Here is a 19,782-nt window from a genome sequence, read left to right on the forward strand (position 1 = left end):
ATGGCACAGTACAACACTGTCAAACTGTTGACTATTGTGAGCAAACAAAACAGGATTATTGAACTTCTGAAGAAATACCTGGAATTTAGACAGTGCATGTTCCAGTGGATAACATGGTACTGGTTTTCCATTCTTGAACATAGTAGTTCCATCATATGTTATGCCAGTCACTTTTGTTGCTGCTAAACTGATGGGTACCTTCGGTTCAACATATATGGAAAATTCCTCCCTGTTATGCACAGCTGCTATTTGGGTTATTTCTGCCAGACCTGAATAATATATAATAGTGATACTGATGTACATTTGTATACAAATATGAAATTGTGTTTGATTATATTCTTCTCATTGAAAAATTTATTTTCTAGATCTGTTGTAACCTGATTCCTGAATGTAATAGTGTAGAAGTTGATAGTAGTAAAATTTTGCGAGACAAAACTGAATACATGTATATATATAAAAAAAAACATCATAAAATTACCAAGTCCAGTTGTTTCTAAGTCAAAGTATACATGGGTGTAACACTCTGTTGGTAGTGGTGTCTGTTCTACTGGCTGCATGGGAGAGGGTATTTCTTCTGTAGACTCTGATGAGTAACCAGCAAGGTCAACAGCGGTCTTATAACTCAATCCCTCACGCATTTCTGTTGTGGTTGTTTTATTTTGGCTGCTATGTTTTAGCTCATTTTTTCTTCTCTTATGTGCCACAGTCCTCCTCAAACTATCTTCCCTCTCCTTTCTTTTTTTCTGTATGCTGACATGTCTTTCTGTCTGTCGGCCTGGGGACAATGAAAGTTCCTCATGTGTCTGCATATAGTAAAAAAAGAAATTGAAGTTTTAGGGTTGTATATTATTTTCATAAAAAAGATTTATATTTATACACAGGAAAAGATAACACACCTGAAGTAAATACTCTTCTCCTAAATTCTTTTGACATACAGCTGCTGCCACTCTGTGGGATGTGCTCTCTGACCCTGAATAAAATCTGTTCTTAGGGTTCTTCACCGATACTAGTCCATTGAAAGATTCATTGCTTTGTGTGCTTCCCAATGTTAATAATTTGTCTGATTTTTCTGCATATGTTGTAAATATTTGCAGCAGTCTGTCAAATAGATCCTGGTTTGACAAGTACTTTCCATAAGGAAGGTTCCTTTGCACATAGGTCTCAGGATGTTGAAGATATCTACACCAAGATACATCACATTTCTGGTGGTTTCCATATAAATGATGGGGAATAGCTACAAGGTTTTTGTTCAACTGAGCAGAATCTTCATTCCTTGCTATGGCATATGAAAAACACTTCTTTATGTGATTTATAGTTTTTGTACTAATTACCCTTTGAAGTGTTTTATCTTTTTGTAAGGCATAAAGAGAACTTGTAAAGTTCTTTATGGTGTGATTTTTGTCACTACACTTCTGTATAGTTTTATCCACTTCACTTCTGACTTTGGAAATAGTCGTCTTGTCATCATCCATAACAAGTTTCTTCACTTCATGTCCTTTGTCTTTGATGGTTGTAAGAATATTCACTGCCATTGCAGGTTCCATTGCCTTAGAACTCCCACTCCAGTTTCTCTTACAATCATGTTGCTGGACAGGCACACTTTTCTTAGCTGCAGCATCACACATCCTACAGCTTGTGCTCATCACCTCATACCCAACAATCTTTTTAGTATTACACCCCACCATGGAGGCATGGCCTATTTTTCAAATAAAAGAAAAACATGTATGTACATTGATTAAAATACTATATTTTGTTTTCAACATCTTTAGAGATGTAAAAAAAAATCACAAATGAGTATATTACCTGATTTACTATTGTAATTCCTGCCACTTCCTCTTTTCTGCCATCCTGCATCATAGGAAAGGCTCAATCCATCACTGCTGAAAAAAGTTGTGTAAATAGTATTTTTCTATGGATAGAAAATATTGATAAAGTGCAGTAATGCATGGAATATTCAAGACAGCAAATATGTTTCTGATAATAGCCTCCCCAATGCCAGCATGCAGTAGTGCTATATAAAAAACATTCCTTTTTTCAAATTTTGTTCATCATGTGAATCTTTTTGACAACAGTAGTAAAATTTAAATAACGAGGAATATAATATTTTGTACTTATGTGTATAACTTGGAGAAAAAATATATTTCATGTAGTAAACTTACCAACTCCAAGCTTTGTGTTCACATGAAAAGGCCCTTGTCCATTTTTCTCCTCATTACTCCTCTTCCCAGTTGAAACAGTGTTCTTTTCACCACATAGGCAATTCACATGAAAAATACTTGCTAAGCCATATTTTACTTCTTTAGTACACCTAAAACAAAATAATGAAATTATTTATTTTTATTGTGTACATGCACATGCAAATATTTCATAAATAACATGTATTGCCAAATCGAAGAAGTCGAATTATTCGTAGACATGTCTATTGTGATAAAATCATCAAAACAATTTAATAAAAATCAGACATTTTAGATACACGTCGTATAAACTCTGCGTAACAAGACTTTGAATATGATGTTAGAAGTTTTTTTATATAAATAAAATAGACTGGGCATAAAAAATGCACTTATATGTCTGTATAGTACTTTCCTCGTAAAAGATAATGGCCTTTTACAATGAAAGTGAAATCAATAATTCTCCTTCCTTCAATCTCTAAAAACTCCTCGGTTTCTTGACAAAGATCCTCGTTGTTTACAACGTTTACATTTATGTTATTATCAATTTCTGTTGCAATGTTGTTGTTCTCGTCGGGCTGTGTAAATCCCACCTTTTTCTTCCTAAACCTTCCGTTTTTGTACCGACTCAGATTACGCGGCTCCATTTTTGTTTACATCAGCAACAGTATACTTTACGTACCTTTATTTGCAAAAGATCACACAATGGTCTAAATACATAAAACCAGATAAAACGAACTTTCGGATATTTTTGGATTATTTTTTACGCAAGTTATCTCTCCTATCATACTGTTCATTATCTCCATAATTCATACATGTAAGAGAAATATTTTTTTAAAATCCACTTTAAAACAGTGATACATTTGTCAAATCAATATGGAATATTTCAATATAGTGAATATTGAGGTAGATTAATGTTTTAAATTTATCATTCAAGACAGACCATTTTATTAACCTTCCAGGTGAACATAAGGATTTATTTTTCCTAAATTGAACTAAAAATAGATTGAAAACAGTTCTGAAAAGTTATTTCGCCTGCATCCGAATTCCACTTAAGTGAACATAATATTCAGACACAAAGAATCGGAGAAGGGGGAGAGATCCCCCTCCCAAACTCTTTTTCTGAAAGTAAAATTAGCAATGTCTAGTTTGAAAATGAAAATTGAAAGTCTTATCTTTTTTATACAGTATAGTTAAAAAAAATCTCCTTAGCTTCTTGAGTGGACAAGGTGAACATAACATTCAGGTGCATAGAATCAGGGGTGGGATGTGGTGTCCTCCCCCTTCCATTTTCATGAACGTAATTTTTTTTTATTATTTCACTTGAAAATGTTCATTGCAAGTCTGGTTGCCCTACCCCAACTTTTTGATACAGTAGAGTAAAAGGAAATCCTCCTTACATCAATAAACTTTTTGAAGGAATCATCAAAGATATTACTAAGGTAACTTGTCATTTTTGCCGTTTGCCCCATTTCCCCTTTCGATGCTATGCCTGATATTTATTTTTCCTACATTGCACCAAACTTAGATTTCAAATGCAAAATTAATACTGGTTATGCTTAATGTGTTAACTACAATTCCCTCACTATGTTTGGCTAGGACTTGAGCAAATGATAACAAGAAACTTGGCATGTCTGTTTAATCAGTTTGTATCAATTTAATCATTGAATCATATAATAAAACAATTATTGCTGTTTTTTTCTGTCAGTACGATGATTTTCATCAAAAAACAATGTTCACCGCGCACTTTGGGCTCGATAAATCTTTTAATTCTCTAGATTCTGAATCATCGCATTGACCTTAAAAACAGCAATAATTGTAGAATGTAATGAAATCAACATATCATTGATCTATTCCCAATTTAGCTCAGGTGAGCTTTTTGGCCAACAGGTCTCTTGATTTATTTACTTTTTTTTGCATCTTAAGAATTTCAACTTTTATCCACAAGGGGTCATTTTTCTTCACGTAGGGTATGAAGATTTTTAGGGTGATGACACTTTTTCTACGGGCAAAAGGGTCATTTTTCATTGTTGAATAATGACCGGGGGTCATTTTTCGCCTTTGAGTAATGACCGGGGGTCATTATTCGACGACGAAAAATGACCCCCGGTTATTATTCTATGGGGGTCATTATTCGTCTTTACACCTGCTCTAATACTCATAATAGTCTAATAGTTAAAGAACGCCATTATAGCCCTGTTATTTCTTTCCCTTCAATGGTGATAAATCATCTTGTATTATTGATGTAAGGTTTAGTATAACTTTTAATTTTGTTATATAAAATCGGACATCGATCGAAGTGGGACCCGGTTTGGTTCTTCGTTTAGTCAATTTCTGAACTGTTTTTATTAAGCCTTTCGTAGAGAAGTTGAGGGGGACTATTACATGAGCCATCAACTTCTCAATAGAGAATAATCCAGGGGGTCTCCGGGATCGGGGAGTTCAAAATCGTAAATGATTAAAATTTGATACATAAAGCTTCTACAAAGACATTTTTACCCTTAACAAAATATTCTACTGCATCTATAATTCCTTTATCTTTGTCCAGTGTAGGCATCTTGTATTTTCTTTTACTGTGAAGCCTCCGGGTTCAACTCTCTTTATTTATGATGATTCCGAATCGGCCGCCAAAAAGTAAATAGAATATGTATAGCATTCCGAACCCGACTCGAACTTCTTTACAACTGTGTAGCGGTCATGCGTGAGCGGATCAAAAGATTTGATTTTAATGAGATTAGACCACATTCTAAATGACCATTTTGAGTTCTTTCTTTTTTTTTTTTTATCTTTTTTTATTTTGGGGGTATATGAATACTTTCAAAAAATTTTGAATTACTTAATTAAAAAAGTGTATACCAAAGCATTTTTTCTTACATGTATATGGGCACTTTAAGTATTTTTTTTATCCACTGAAAATTGATAGGGTTGCCAATTCCTGTGTACACATTTTCTTATATATCTTGAAGGAAAATCTCAGCTTGAAACTTCTCTTACACTGTCACTCGTTTTTACAGAAAGTGCTACGACAAAGACAAATCTTTCTTGCGTTTTCTGGTATTTCGAGCTATAAGTATATTATGTAGACCTTTAATGGGGAGAGGAAAAATTCTTCTATCTTTTTTTATTTTTCTTATGCAGTACTTTGCTTGCGCAAAATTTTTAAACAAATATATGCAAGGAACATTTTAATAAATGCATCTTTGCAAACTTTATTTTACGTGACATTCCAACTCTCAACTCCCTATGAACGATGCTTTGCACTTTGAAAATGTATAGTATTCAATTGATGAAATTCATTCAGCACTGTGAAAGTGATCATTTTAAACTGAAAGTTAGCCTCATGATACACATTGGCGTGTTGACCTTGAGAAGTTTGTACTAATAAAAGAACCAGGATTTCTAAATATAACGGAGGCTAGGTTAGTAGGTTATGTAATTTTATTACATGCAGACGCCACATGTAAATTAGCATAGCTTATGCTTGGCCAGGACGCACTTGAGGGACCATTAATAAAATCTGTAACCTTTCAGAAAATATATCGGTCCTGGTATTTCACTGATTAGGCTATTTGTCATAATCTCTCTACAATTGTGGAAGTAGAGTGTTGCCCGACAGCATCCCATATTTACCGCAGTATGTGGGTGACAGTAGCCATTGTTTCCGCGATTGTCTGCTTGTTGTGGAGTCTGACCGGACGACGGAAGGGACTTCCACCAGGTCCGACATGTTATCCAATCATAGGGAATGTCGGACTCATCAAACCTTCAGAAGCCATGAAAGCTCACAGAAAGTTCAGGAAGATTTATGGAGATTTCTACTCTTTAATGATCTTCCACAGACCTGTTATTTTTATCCATGGTCTCCATAACATACGGGAACTTTTGGTCAAACACGGGGATGTGTTCTCAGACAGACCAAAGGTGTTTTTATCTGAAGTCCTGGCTAAGAATAAAGGTAAAAAATAGCATCATTGCTTATATACTTTCTACATGGATGAAGAAAACATGTTTTGTTTATTGATAAAAAAATTGAATGTACAGTCCCTGAAACGTTCTGCTTTCCCACTTGAACGGTGAGCGAACGGTGAGCAAACGCAGAGCGAACGGTGTGTTAACGCTGAACGCAGTTTGGTGAACGGTTGGTAAACGATGAACGGTGAGCGTATGCAGAACGCGAACGGAGTGCAAACGCAAGCCCAAAGTGAACGGTGAACGCAAGATATGAACGATTTCTTCGGAATATCCCTGATCTTTTCCTTGCATTGTATGTATTCGATTTGTAACGGGAGAGGAGAAAAATGCAGCGGACCAGACCGGGATTCGAACCCGGGCCCCCTGAAGCTCCAGTCAGGTGCTCTACCAACTGAGCTATCTGGCCACCGGCGATCGAACCCATCTGACCGCCACAGATTACTGTCAGGTGGAAAAAAAACATAAATGAAGTATAAATGTATGTAGATAACGAACAGTATTCCAGCTCAAAAGTCCATTCAAACAATACAAATCAGGAGCAGAGCAAACAAGGACCTCAAAATTTAGAGGTGGGATCAGATGCCATGGAGGAGTGAGCATCCCATGCCGACCGAGCACACCCGCCATGTGCTCCTTGTCACGATCGAAAAAAAACCGTGAACATCTGTAGACAGTTCAGTGTATAAATAATGGCATAACAAATATTATAAAAAACGTCAGTCAGCATATTTGACTCAATGATAGGTTGTATGTGCTGACAAGGTCATTGTATCGACCATAGAACTTGCGAATTGATGACTTTAAACGAGTGTTGATATCCTTAAGCTTCTTTCATTAACTTGTTTGTCAATAGCTTGCCTCGTTTTAGAAATTGTTCATATGTAGAACATGCTCTTAAATTGCGTATCGAATCATCTGGGAGATATAAACCCCATATACAGGTGATAAGGGTATATTGCTGCATAAGTAAGGGAAGTTGACGATTGAAAAGTTAAAGTCATCACGTTTATCATAAAGTTTTGTTGTTAGGTTACCATTTTTCTAGTAAAATATCCAAATATGAAACAGATGTGTCAGACTCTGTCACATAAATATATCGAGTCCATATATGAAGGGAAATAACCATCGTTAATTGATAATATGTCGTCGATATATCTAAATCTAAATGTCGAGACTCGTATTTTTTTCTCGGGTATAAGTTTTTGAATAAATTCTGCTTCATATGAATGTAAAAATAGGTCTGCATATAACGGGACAGATTGTTGGAATACCTTATCTCCAAAATCTACGTAGATATTGCCAACCAATTTCGTTAAATTAATTTTTAACAAAATATTTTTTCGGAAAAAGGTTGAGGGAGAGGGGCAGGTCCCCAATACTCACAGCGTTAGGGGTCCTGCTGCTTAATATATGAGTAAGGAGAATATAGAAACTGATTACACTGATCTCAGTGCAATTGATGCTAAGAGATAATACTGAGAGAAACATTAAATGGACTGAAGTCGACGCCCCAGACTACAAGGTCAAATGTAGTTCCAGACTCTGGGGTAGATGTTATAGACAAACTGTTGGAAAATAGTTTATATGAATTGACATCAAAATCGTCCAGTAACCGTGGCTCAGAGGATGTAACTAACACGAGGGATACCTTAAGTCATGTAGATTACCCACAATCAGGTTACACTTTGTATCGAGAAATTGTCGAGCACAGTAAAGCCAGTAAATATGACTTGCTGGGGAAAGGTTCAATCGGACAGCCTGTTTTCCGAGGCACATCCCACACCTGGTTTTCCTTGGTGCACTTCGGGTGCTATAACGACGACAACTAGTGTAACTTGGACAAAAGGGCTAGGTACAGGAAATAGCTCGCATTTTGGGTACCATAAAAGTCTAATGTGAGCACGCAGGGAAGTCAAAGTAATGCTGGGGGAGGTTCATATGGTAAAACTGTAATGAGACCAGCAACGTATGATGGAGCTGGGTCTTGGATAGATTATAAGGCTCACTTCGAGGCGTGCAGTGATATAAACATTTGGAATGAGCGCCATACAGGCTTATATCTTGCAGCGTCATTGAGTGGACAATCGCAGACTATCCTTGGAATATGAAGGGAAGTACGGCTTGTATATACATGTATATGGATTTATGTGACGCCTTAGCAGATAGATTTGCACCAGCCAATCAAACAGAGCTATATTGGGCAATGCTGAGAGATAAACGACAAAAGGCGTCCGGAACATTACCGGAGCTCGGTGAAAGTATGACGCTTGGCTCACCAAACTTACCCGGCAGCACTTAGAGAAGTTACCGAGATGATTGCCTAGGATCATTTTGTTGATGTGTTGACAGACTTTGATATACGGATTCAATAATCACACCTCAAATCTCTAAATGATGCTATACGTTTAGCAGTTGAAGTTTGAGGCTTTTTGTAGATCCGGACGCCATGATGCCGGTTTTGCAAGAGGAGTTACACAGAGATCAAGAAAATACCAGAGAGACTCATAAAGACTCAAGTGTGAAAGACGAGAAATGAAGCAGCTACGTAATGAACTACAGGGATCATTAAGAGATTTAAAAAGGAACATCGCAGAAATGGCTGTAATAAAAGAGACCCTAATTAACCACCCACTTGCAATCATTTATTGAAACCAGAAGCTTTTCCATATAAATGTCACAACTGCGGAAAACGTAGTCATAGAATTAAAGTCTTTTTGATAGAGAATAAGCAAACTAGTGAGAGAAAACGGAAATCCGAGTCAAAACGATGAATCAAAAAGTCACTCAGAGACTTAAACCCGTAACAAAAGCAAAAAAGTTGTATATCTAGTACAACTGCGGTCAAGCAAAGACAATTCAATAAAGAATCTGGTTTGTTTATCAAAGCTTTTGTAAATCATGTGCCATGCAATTTGTTGGTTGATACCGAGGCAACCTTGACAATTTTAGCAGATAGACTATATATAATGAAATACAGAGCAAAGGAGACTGTGCACTAGAACTTGTAAAGTAAGTATACTAGGCGCAGATGGAACACCCCTGAAGATTTGAGGACAAGGGGATTTTTCACTGCTACTCAATGATGATGAATTTGGTTGCAATGCTTTTATAGCAAAAATCAAATCTGACGGTATTCTAGGTCTAGACTTCCTGAAGTCTTACAAATTTTTACTAGATGTATCTGAGAAGAAAATGTATATTCACGGGGTGGAACATGAATTGCAGCTAAAAGGACATATTTGGTGTTCCCGTGTTAATAAATCAGAGACAATATATATAGACTTAATAGAAGGGAAGTCATATGTTCAGGTCAGTTATCATATCTCGGATGGTAGCAAAGAGGCCAAAGTTGAAGAAGTCAAATCAGGGAAAAGTCGAAGCAATAGTGACCAATCCTTATAATAGTGGCACTGAAAACCTGACTTGTAGTTTGTCTGATAGTAACAAAAGAAAGTTTTAAATGTGAGCAGTTTGCTCATACCTTCGACACGAAGACTGTGCTTACAAGACACATGAATAAAGTACACTCCTGGAAGGAGCCAGAAGAAATAGTGGAGTTAATGCAAATGGAGAAATCGCCTATGAAGTTCCCTAAAAGTTCGGATGAGGATGAGGATTGGGATCCTGGAGAGCCGATTTGTAAGGTGAAATGTGTACCAGTTGAATTTGTTACAGAGACTGAGATAAACGCCGACACAACCAGGACTAACAGCCATCAGAAAACGATACACATCCTTAGAAACTATCAGAAGGATGGTGAATTTAAAGAGAAAGTGGAAGAAGACATTTGGTTTGATTTTTGGCTTGATTAATCAGTCTTAATTTGATGTTTTGATCGTATACAGTTATTGGCTGGTGGCCCAATTTTGTAGCATGTTTTAAAAGAACCTTTTGTGATTATTCTCTCTTATAACAGTGTTTCTTGAATACCAAAACAGTTTCTAGATATGTAAAAAAAACAAACATAAAAACCATCTTTAGTTTTCAATCATTTCACAAGCCTGAGGCATGATATCAGAGGCGTGGGTAATGTATGGTTAAGGGACTTTTGTGTAAAACGCAATAAAGACCTCAGATAGCGGAATAACCTGACAACCCTTGGTATGAACTGACCAAAGGGTATATAAATCGAAGCTTTGAGAAAGTCAGGCATTCAGAAGTGATCTGAAGAAGTTGACGACTGAATCAGAAGCTAGCTGAAAAAGTTGGCAGAGAATATCAAGAAGTTAAGGGTAAAAGTAGAATAAAAGTACAACAGTTATCAGCACCAGTGGCAAGTATCCAAGGAAATTAATGTTAAGTTCTGGATGTAGTAAACCTGAAGAAGATTGAGACACCCGTTTCTTAAGGTTATACGCAACGTACATTGCCTGTTGGTAATTTTTCAAGAAATTCTTAATTTAAAATGAAGGTACTCTCAAATGTTCTTAGACAAAAAATCAGAATATATTACCAGGGGTTTTGAAAAGATAACATATACATGTATATATATATAACAATTTGGTGTTTTTCTTTGACATAACAACAAAATTTGCAGCGCTTGATGTAATTGCCGTATTTAAATTTAATCTTTTCAGCATTGCTCTTAATAAATATACTTACAGCATAATTTATTTTTAAGATTAATTTGATAAATAACCTAACAGTTAAGTTAAAAAAAATATATTGTAGCTATTGTTTTCCCCATAAAATAAAGATTTTTTAAACAAGATGTTTTTTAATTAAATTTCAAAACTAGTAAACCTTATTTACACGTTCTTTTTTCCCTTTTAAAAGATAAGTCCTTTCACTTCAGAGTTCCGAATGACAATGAAGACTGAATGATGAGTGAACGTGAACGAACGGTGAGCAAACGCTGAACGCTTTGTGAACGATGAACGCGAGCGGTTGGTGAACGCTGAGCGCAAAACTATGAATGGTGAATGCATGCTGAACGAACGCCGATCGAACACTGAACGAACAATCAGCGAACGGAAAAATGGGAAAGAAGCCAATTTCAGGGACTGCATCGTGTAAGCAGGCTTATGAATGAAGAGACCAGATTTTAGGTTGGCTCTGTATTTCATGTTAGTTATGAAATAAGGGTTTAAACTAAGACCGGGGAAGATTGGAAATTTCGGCTAATGTCATTTCCTACTATTGCGTATACAGTCAAAACATTTGATGATAGATAATGAAATGGGCGGGTACAATTCTGCGCGGGCGTCTGAGAAAGCATTGGATTGAAATTCTAGTTCAATGTTGTTTTCAATCCACGTAAGCTATTTTCATTCGCAAAGTGTTACTGTTTGATCCAAAAGACAAATAATTTCAATTTCGGAATTGAAAATCAACTTCAAACTTTCAATCCAATGTTTTCTCTTCCCTGTCGAATTGTACCCACCCATTTCATTGTCTATCATATAACATTTTGACTGCAACAGATGGAAATGACGAAAGCTGCACGTTCCCAACCTTGCCAATTAATGTTCCGTGGTCTTAAAATCGACTGAAATTTTTGACATTGCAAGAATCCATGTCAAGCATTCATACCTCAAAACTTGTTAAATAAAACCTAAACGTGAAAGAGAGAGAAAGAGATAGTCCAATTACCAAGATTTCCATCGTAAAATTAGAACAATTAAGTAATAAACTACAGGTTTACGGAGATGGAGGTAATCTGGAATAATGTAATTTCTTTCCTCAATATATTGAGACGTGTATTTTTTCTTGCTGGTTATTATTCGGTCGTGGGTTACAATAAAAGTATTAATTTTTGAAACTTTATCTTTTGTTATCAGGCTTGAGAGCAATTTCTTTTTTCAATAAAAGCCTTTGCATTTTTAGCTCACCTGAGCCGAGGGCTCAAATGAGCTTTTCTGATCAAAATTTGTCAGTTGTCTGTCGTCGTCATTGTAAACTTTTCACATTTTTATCTTCTTCTCAAGAACCACTGGACCAATTTCAACCAAACTTGCCACAAAGTATCCTTGGGTAAAGGGGATTCAAGTTTTTTCAAATGAAGGGCCACGCCTTTTCCAAGGGGAGATAATTACGACTTAGTGAAAAATTAATGGCATCATTTAAAAATCTTTTTCTCAATAACCACTGTGCTAGAAGATATGAAACTTATGTCGAATCATCCTCAGACAATGTAGATTCAAGTTTGTTCAAATCATGACCCCCAGGGGTAGGGTGGGGTCACAATGAAGGATCAAAGTTTTACATAGGAAAATATCTTTAAATATCTTCTTCTTAAGAACAGCAAAGCGATGTTTGTTCATATTTTTATGGAAGCATCCTCAGATAGTGTAGATTTGAGTTTGTTCAAATCATGACCCCCTGAGGAAGGATGGGGCCACAGTGGGCAATCAAAGTTTTACATAGGAAAACATAAGAAAAGATCTTTAAAAATCTTATTCTCAAGAACAGTAAGGCCTTGATTGGTCATTATAAAATAAAAGAATCCTCATGTAGATTCAAATTTGTTCAAATCATGACCCCCAGGAGTATAGAGGGGCCATCACAGGAGATCATAGTTATACAAAGGAATAAAAAGGATATATCAATTAAAATTTCTTCTTAAGAACAGCAAAGCCATTTTAGTCATATTAATTCAAAAGCATCCTTAGGTGGTGTAGATTCAAGTTTGTTCAAATCGTAACCCCCTCCCTCCCCCAAACCACTTTTATATTTAAACTTTTCAATACTGAACTGATTTCTGCTTTTTCCTAGCCAAAGTGCTCTAGTTAGCGGTGCGGCCTATGGGCCTCTTGTTTGACAAAGCCATTAAAACCGATATAAATGTATATGAAAAAATAATACAGGGATATGTCTAACTTGATCTCTTTGTTCAAGGTTTGGCCTGGTCCTCTGGGTCATGGTGGAAGGAACAGCGAACATTTGCTCTGATAACGATGCGAAAATTTGGATTTGGAAGACGATGTCTCCAAAGCCAAGTGATGGAAGAAGTGGACTGTTTGATGGAAGAGTTTGAAAAATACGAAGGTCGACCATTTGACATCCAAGAACAACTAAAAATTAGCATATCAAACGTTATATGTTCCTTAGTGTTTGGCAAAAGATTCGACTACGAAGACGTCAACTTCAAGCGCTTGTTGACTAAGGTGAAAACATTAATTAAAGTTATAAACCTTTCAGCCCCGGCGTTCTTTTTTCCTCAGTTGACCCCTTTTACTGGTTATAACAAAACACTTCCAGTAATCAAAGCTCTGACTGAATTTGTGGGTGAAATTGTTGAGGAACACAGACAAAACTTTGACGAGAACAACATCAATGATTATATTGATGCCTACCTCGCAGAGCAGAAACACAGGACTGGTGAAATTAACACTACATTCACAGGTAAACATTGAAAATACAGTCAAATCTTATTATCTCGAACTCGTCAGGACCGATATTAAACTTCGAAATAGGTCGAATATATAAGTGAACAGCGTACGTCCCACTCAATGATTGTATTTTTGTGCAACAACTAAAACATGAATAGAATCTAATAGAGACCAAAATGAATCTATTACAGAAAAACTGAATTTCAAGAGCTAGATTGTCTTAATCACTGAATTTGAATGAAAGCCTCATCTGGTCGTGTAGATTCAAGTTTTCCAAACATGGCATCGGGAGCAGCGATGAGGCCACATTAGGATTAAAAGTTTAACAGAGAAACTAATTTTTTAAAATAAGAATATTCTCTAAATCTACAAAGCATACCCAAGCATCTCCATCTAGTACAGATCTAAATACCTGATGTTTGAAATATATAGAAGCAAGTTAAATAATATACAGGTAAACTTCGTTATCTCGACATCGACGGGACCGTCGGAAAATGTCAAATTAAAGTCTACATTTTTAAAAAGTTATTTGTAAGCATGCTCCCGTACTTAACACTTTAGAATTTTCAGTTTATGAACTGAGGTGGGAATTGGGTTAAAGAGAATACTTTCTTGTAGCAAATACAGTAGAACATTGTTATCTCGAACTCGACATTTCGAAATATCCGAGGATTCGAAATAATGAGGTTAACAAAACATAATAATTATACTGAAAAAGTGGTTGGGACTGACACAGTACTTCGATAAATCCCCGGTATTCCATATATCGGTATTCGAGTTAACAAAGTTCAACTGTTTATATATTCTTTATATATTCAAAATCTGCTTAGTTGACACTATCATGCTTAGCTTGAAAATCGTTAATTGATAAAAATTATGAGAATCGTAAAAGGAGATCAGGACCTTTGTTTTCTGCTTTTTGAGAATTTTAGATAGCGATAGGTCACATATATGGGTGATATACGACCTACTCAACGATTTCTTGTGCAACAAGTAAAACATGAATATACATCTGACGTAATTCAAATTGGATCCAAATAAATCTATTACATGAAATATATGGAGAAAAAAAGAATCTAAAATGGATCCAAATAAATCTATTTACAGAAAAAGAATCTAAAATGGATCCAAATAGATATTTAACAGAAAACTTAATTCAAAAGTTACATTGACAAAAATCACTGATTTTAAATTTAAGCATCAAATGATCGTATAGATTAAAGTTTTCGAAAAATGGCACTTGGAGCAGTGATGAGGCCACATTAGGGTTAAAAGTTTAGCAGAGAAATGTAAAGTTTCTTAAAAATCTTCTTTAGATCTACAAAGCATACCCAAGCTTCTCCATGTAATACACATCTACTTCCCTGAAGTTGGAAATATATAGAAGCATGTAAAAAAAATCACAAATCAAATACAACTACATTTTTTTAAAAGTAAATTTTATTTGTAAACATGCTCCTGTACTTAACAATTCAGAATTTTCAATTTCTGTGTCCTCTGGTAGGAGTGGGGTTAAAAAGGACAAATAATTTTTTGTAGAGAAATTAAGTTTTAAACGTTCAAAAATGTAGAAGTAATATACATGTATTGTCCGTATAAAATGAAAATGTGCTCGCCGACTTAAATTTGTCCTGAACTTCGTTGCATTGCACAATTGACTAGATAGAATCGGTAGATTTAGTTCTTGTTTCACAAACGAGTAGGAAAAAGAATACACAGTTCAAAAACTTGGTCTTTGAGAGTCTCATGTGACTTTTAAGGCTCATGGGCCTTTAGCGTAGGATTGTTTAATTTATACGTGATTCAAGTATCTTCCTTGTTGTAGACGAACAACTAGCTGGTACTGTTCGAGATTTTTTCTCTGCTGGGACACAGCCGACGGCTCTAACATTGACTTGGGTCCTTCTGTATTTAACTAACTATCCCGAGATGCAGAGAAAACTCCAGAAGGACGTCGATTGTGTTATAGGTCAAGGCCAACCCAGTATGGAGCATAAAGAACAATTGCCAATGGTGGAGGCATTTATACTTGAGGTTCAGCGAGTGGCGGACATTCTCCCTTTGAACATACCACATACAACAAGCGAGGACTTTTGGTATCAAGGTTATCTCTTTCCAAAGGGAGCAGTTATGTTTTTCTTGATAGGTTCTGTGCTGTCTGATCCGGATATTTTTCCAGAGCCTTCCAAATTCAAACCAGAGAGATTTTTGGACGAGAACGGAAAGTGTTCTACAGTGCAGAAAGACAAACTCATTGTTTTCTCAGCAGGTGAGTCGTTTTAATCTATCCATTGAGAATAGATACAGTTGAACTTCGGTATCTCGAACACTGATATCTCGAATATCATGGATATGTTGAAGTGATTTGGAAGTCCCAACTGCTTATTCTTTAAGTATTTTACCCTCGATATCTCGAATCCTCGGATATCTCGAAGTTTTTTTCTTGGTCCAATCGAGTTCGAGATAACGAGGTTTCACCTTTAAAATATGGTATGGAAACTTGAAACAGTTTGCACAGACATTCTTTTCTGCGAAAGTACATATTTGTCACAAAGTTGTCATACAATGCCATCCTTATTGCATCTCTCTCTCTCTCTCTCTCTGAAGGGTGGCTTTTTCTTTGAATACATTGGGTTTCCTCTCATGTGACGACAGAACAATGTGAATCAATCTCAAATATAATATTCAGAAAATCTTTAAGGATCTGGTGGTCATATCAGTTTTTTCCCAATGATTTTCTATTTAGTTGAAAATATAGATTTGGGGAAGAATGAAGACGACTTTATAATAAAAATGTGTTAAAAATAAAACCTTTATAAACTGTACTGCTAATTTCTATTACAAATTATTTAGCATCTTGAGTTATGACCTTTGGCAAAAATGAAAGATTTCCATACATATTTTTCTTTTTACAATGCCAGTATATTTCTCTGTCATAAAACAATTTTATGATTATATCAGGTCGCCGAATGTGTCTAGGAGAGCCACTCGCCAAAATGGAGCTATTTCTGTTCTTGACAAGAATCTTGCAGAGATTTGATGTAAAGCCAGAAAACCCTGATTGCTTGCCATCCCTAAAGGCCTCACTTGGTTTTGCTAACGAGCCACAAGCCTTTAATTTGAGACTTGTTAAACGTTGAGACACGACTTATGCAATGAAGACATGGTAGTTGTACAAAACAATGTTCAGAAGCATCAAAAGAGGAATCATGGTGTAGATAATACTTTAAAATCGTGTTAACCTTTAAAAGAATTTACGCATAATATTTTACATCATTATTTTATATTGTGTACGAGGGCTTTTAGAATAGTTTGTGGACAAATTGTGTTGCGAGTACGCTATTTGCATGAAGTCATTAAACCTCTGCAGACAACAAATGTTAGTGTTTTCCAATAAGTATACAAATATTTGATGTTTACCGATGTTGCTTTTTAAATATACAGCTATATCATTTAGATAAAATATGCCTCACAGAGCAAGTCACGTTTTTTGCATTTTTTTCATTTTATAGACAATTTTGTGAAATTTAAAATTTCACAGTTCTAGAGCATAAAGATGTACTATATTTCATCTGTCGCTACAATATTTGGTGAAAGTTTGAATTAAATTGAAAAAGTATTGACTCTTTAATCGCTAATTATAGGTGATCAATGTGTAAAAACAAAGTCAAGAATGGCAACGTCATTGTACGTCTTGGAGCACCGATCACCTATTAAAAAGCATGCTTTGTGCAGGAAAAAGCCCAAAGAAACTATATGGTATTAGATGCTGCTGGTGATCGCCTACACGTATCCGGGACCAAAATGTTCAAATCATTGCAGCGTTTCAAGAATGGAAGGATTGCTTTTTTTTGGTGGATCAACTCCTGCGATACCCTGCTTATTGCCTGGACATTGCTTCTATGGATTTCGCATTGTTTCCATATCTGAACTTTAAACTGTGTAGACGATAATTTTAGAATCTGATATCCTAAAAGCCACAAAAGGCATATTTGAAAAAAGTAACATGCCTGGCTATATTAATATAATTTTTAAAAGGGAAAAAGGCAAGACACGTGTGTAGAACTGAAAGAAATTTAAAATTATTAAAAAGATTGACAAGTTTGGAATCAGGTTGTCACGTCACCTAACGTCAAAAAACTTCAAGTGGTTGCTCCGTGAATCATATGACCGCAAAGTATTTTGTTTGTTTGTTGTTTAACATCCCTCTCGAGAATTTTTCACTCATATGGAGAAGCCATCACTTGCCGGTGGAGGGTTGCAAATTTATACCTATACTCGGCACTTCTTGAAAGTGATAAAAACATCTCAGTCTATCTGACAACCTGAGAACCAGCGTCAACTAAAGACTTATTTACATTTTCTCCTACAGCACAACTAACACTTAAACATGGCTTCTGTAATAAACTGACTCTAAATTTCTGAATAGCCCTACTATCACTAGAGTTTTGAGTCACGCTGTGGGCTTCAAATGCAACCCTTGCTAATTTTCCTGATCTTTAACTGAAGAGGTTTGAGAAGGGATTGCTTTATCTTTCTTTACCCTAACACTAGTGTTGTGAAAATTAATTTTTTACTGTTTGTCCTAACTTATTACAGTTATAACACTCAATTACTCTCCTTGTCTGTTTTCTACCTTCCGTAAGAATTTGCCATTTTGTTAACACAATTTTCTTAAGTTTTCACCAATGTCAACAACTCATCAGGAGAATTCAAAGGTGTAGTTTCATTCTGTGTGTGTGTACACTATTTACACTAGGCTTACTAATTGGGAGTTGTGGTCCTCAACTGCCTCCAGTTCTGTTGTTAATGACATGGCACTCTCTAAAGTCTTAGGGTAATGCAAAAGCACATGGATCTTTCAGAAATAAATAAAAATTTTAAAAGTTATCATCCCTCGACGAGGAGCAGATATCCTTAAAGGAAAATCTCAAACTTGGAATTTCTATTACAATGTCACTCATTTAGCGATTTTTACAGATCTATGACAAGTATCTTTTTAATTTCAACTTCAAAGTACCTGTATGCAGAATCAGAATGACTTTTAGCAATTAGTAATTTTGTAGATGACAAATTACAAGAAATGAAAAATTGCGAGTTGTCTATGATGTCAAAATGCATGTTCTTTAATTCTTCATGAGGAATGGCTGTATAAATGTAAAAGGTAAAGATAACGAACAGTGATCGATCTCGAAAAATCCATAAACAATACAAATATGTGAGAAAGGCATAAAACACGGACCCCTTGAAATTCCAGAGGTGGGATCAGTGTAGAAAAGTCATGTTTGGCGCTTTAATTTTGAGATTATAAATTTTCCAAAAGTTCTTTGGAGTTTTTAGGATCCACATTTGATTTACACCACTTCTTGAATATGAGCTGCACAATATGTTTGAAGTTTCTCCATCACAGCAGTTAATATTTTTGAGGAGTATGAATAGAAGCCTGGTAGAACATTTAATGGACCCTGCAATATATCTCTGTTCGTGAGGATTTATGTGACATTTTGAAATCAAGCTCACTACCTGAGTCCTCATTGACTGGAGTGATAAAAGTACTGAAAACTGAAAGGTGATTTTGAAGAATTTCATTCTTTGAAAAGGAACTCTGAGTATAGGTGGATCTCCAATGACACGATGTAATATCTCGTGCGAACGAGACACTGTGGATATATTTCCTAATGAAGAAAGGTGAAGGTAGCGAACAGTGATGATTTTAAAATATCCACAAGCAATACAATTCTGTTAACAGGGCATAAAAAGGACTCCGAAAATTGCAGAGGTGGGATCAGGTGCCTAGAAAGAGTAAGCATCCCCTGTTGACAAGTCACAGCCGCCGTGAGCCCTATGAATAAATCAGGTAAACGGGACATTCCGTTGTCGAATTTAGTATAAAAACAAAGGCAAAACAATTGACCGAATTAAAGATTATATTTGTTAACAGGGTCATTGATACGACCATTGGATTTACGAAGTGCTGCCTTTAAACGAGGTTGTTAAAACCCCCGTAACATTAACTTGTATCTGTGAGTAGCCTGTCTCAATTTAAAAATTAATCGTGCTCTTAGGTATCGAATAAGTTGGTAGACGTAAATATCATATGCAAATATTTACATTCCACATGTATTTTGCTTATAAAGTGTGAGGAAGCTAAGGCATCCAAAACACAATAAATAGACAAGGGGTCAAAAGGTTTAAGTATGCTTTTTATATTCGTCACAATAGCTGAACGCTGTGGAAGTGCAACGTCGTAAGCGAAAATCAAAATAACGCTCACATTGAGCAAAGGCTGTTGCAACGGCTCTTCCATT

General features: G+C 35.7%; 1 protein-coding gene and 1 non-coding gene across 3 annotated transcripts in view; one reads left to right on the plus strand and one right to left on the minus strand.

Moving 5' to 3' along the window:
• Window positions 1-16,954, plus strand: part of LOC133193660 (cytochrome P450 2C25-like) — a 34,076-nt gene extending 17,122 nt beyond the window's left edge. Inside the window, exons 1-4 of one of the 2 annotated variants that reach the window (XM_061329623.1) lie at window positions 5,705-6,126; window positions 12,981-13,487; window positions 15,300-15,743; window positions 16,436-16,954. In XM_061329623.1, coding sequence (XP_061185607.1) covers window positions 5,808-6,126; window positions 12,981-13,487; window positions 15,300-15,743; window positions 16,436-16,614 — 1,449 coding nt within the window. In that variant the 5' untranslated portion in view covers window positions 5,705-5,807 and the 3' untranslated portion in view covers window positions 16,615-16,954. Of the gene's footprint in view, window positions 1-5,704; window positions 6,127-12,980; window positions 13,488-15,299; window positions 15,744-16,435 lie in introns of those variants that run through there. The other variant, XM_061329629.1, reaches the window with a different exon arrangement.
• Trnas-gga (transfer RNA serine (anticodon GGA)) lies at window positions 6,477-6,549 on the minus strand. The gene has a single exon. It is a non-coding gene; the product is annotated as a tRNA-Ser (tRNA).
• Window positions 16,955-19,782: the final 2,828 nt, after the last annotated feature.

Source organism: Saccostrea echinata, unplaced genomic scaffold, assembly GCF_033153115.1.
Source record: "Saccostrea echinata isolate AGI-Se365-2 ecotype Australia unplaced genomic scaffold, CSIRO_AGI_Sech_v1 ptg000001l, whole genome shotgun sequence".
In the NCBI taxonomy this organism is placed as follows: Eukaryota; Metazoa; Mollusca; class Bivalvia; order Ostreida; family Ostreidae; genus Saccostrea; species Saccostrea echinata.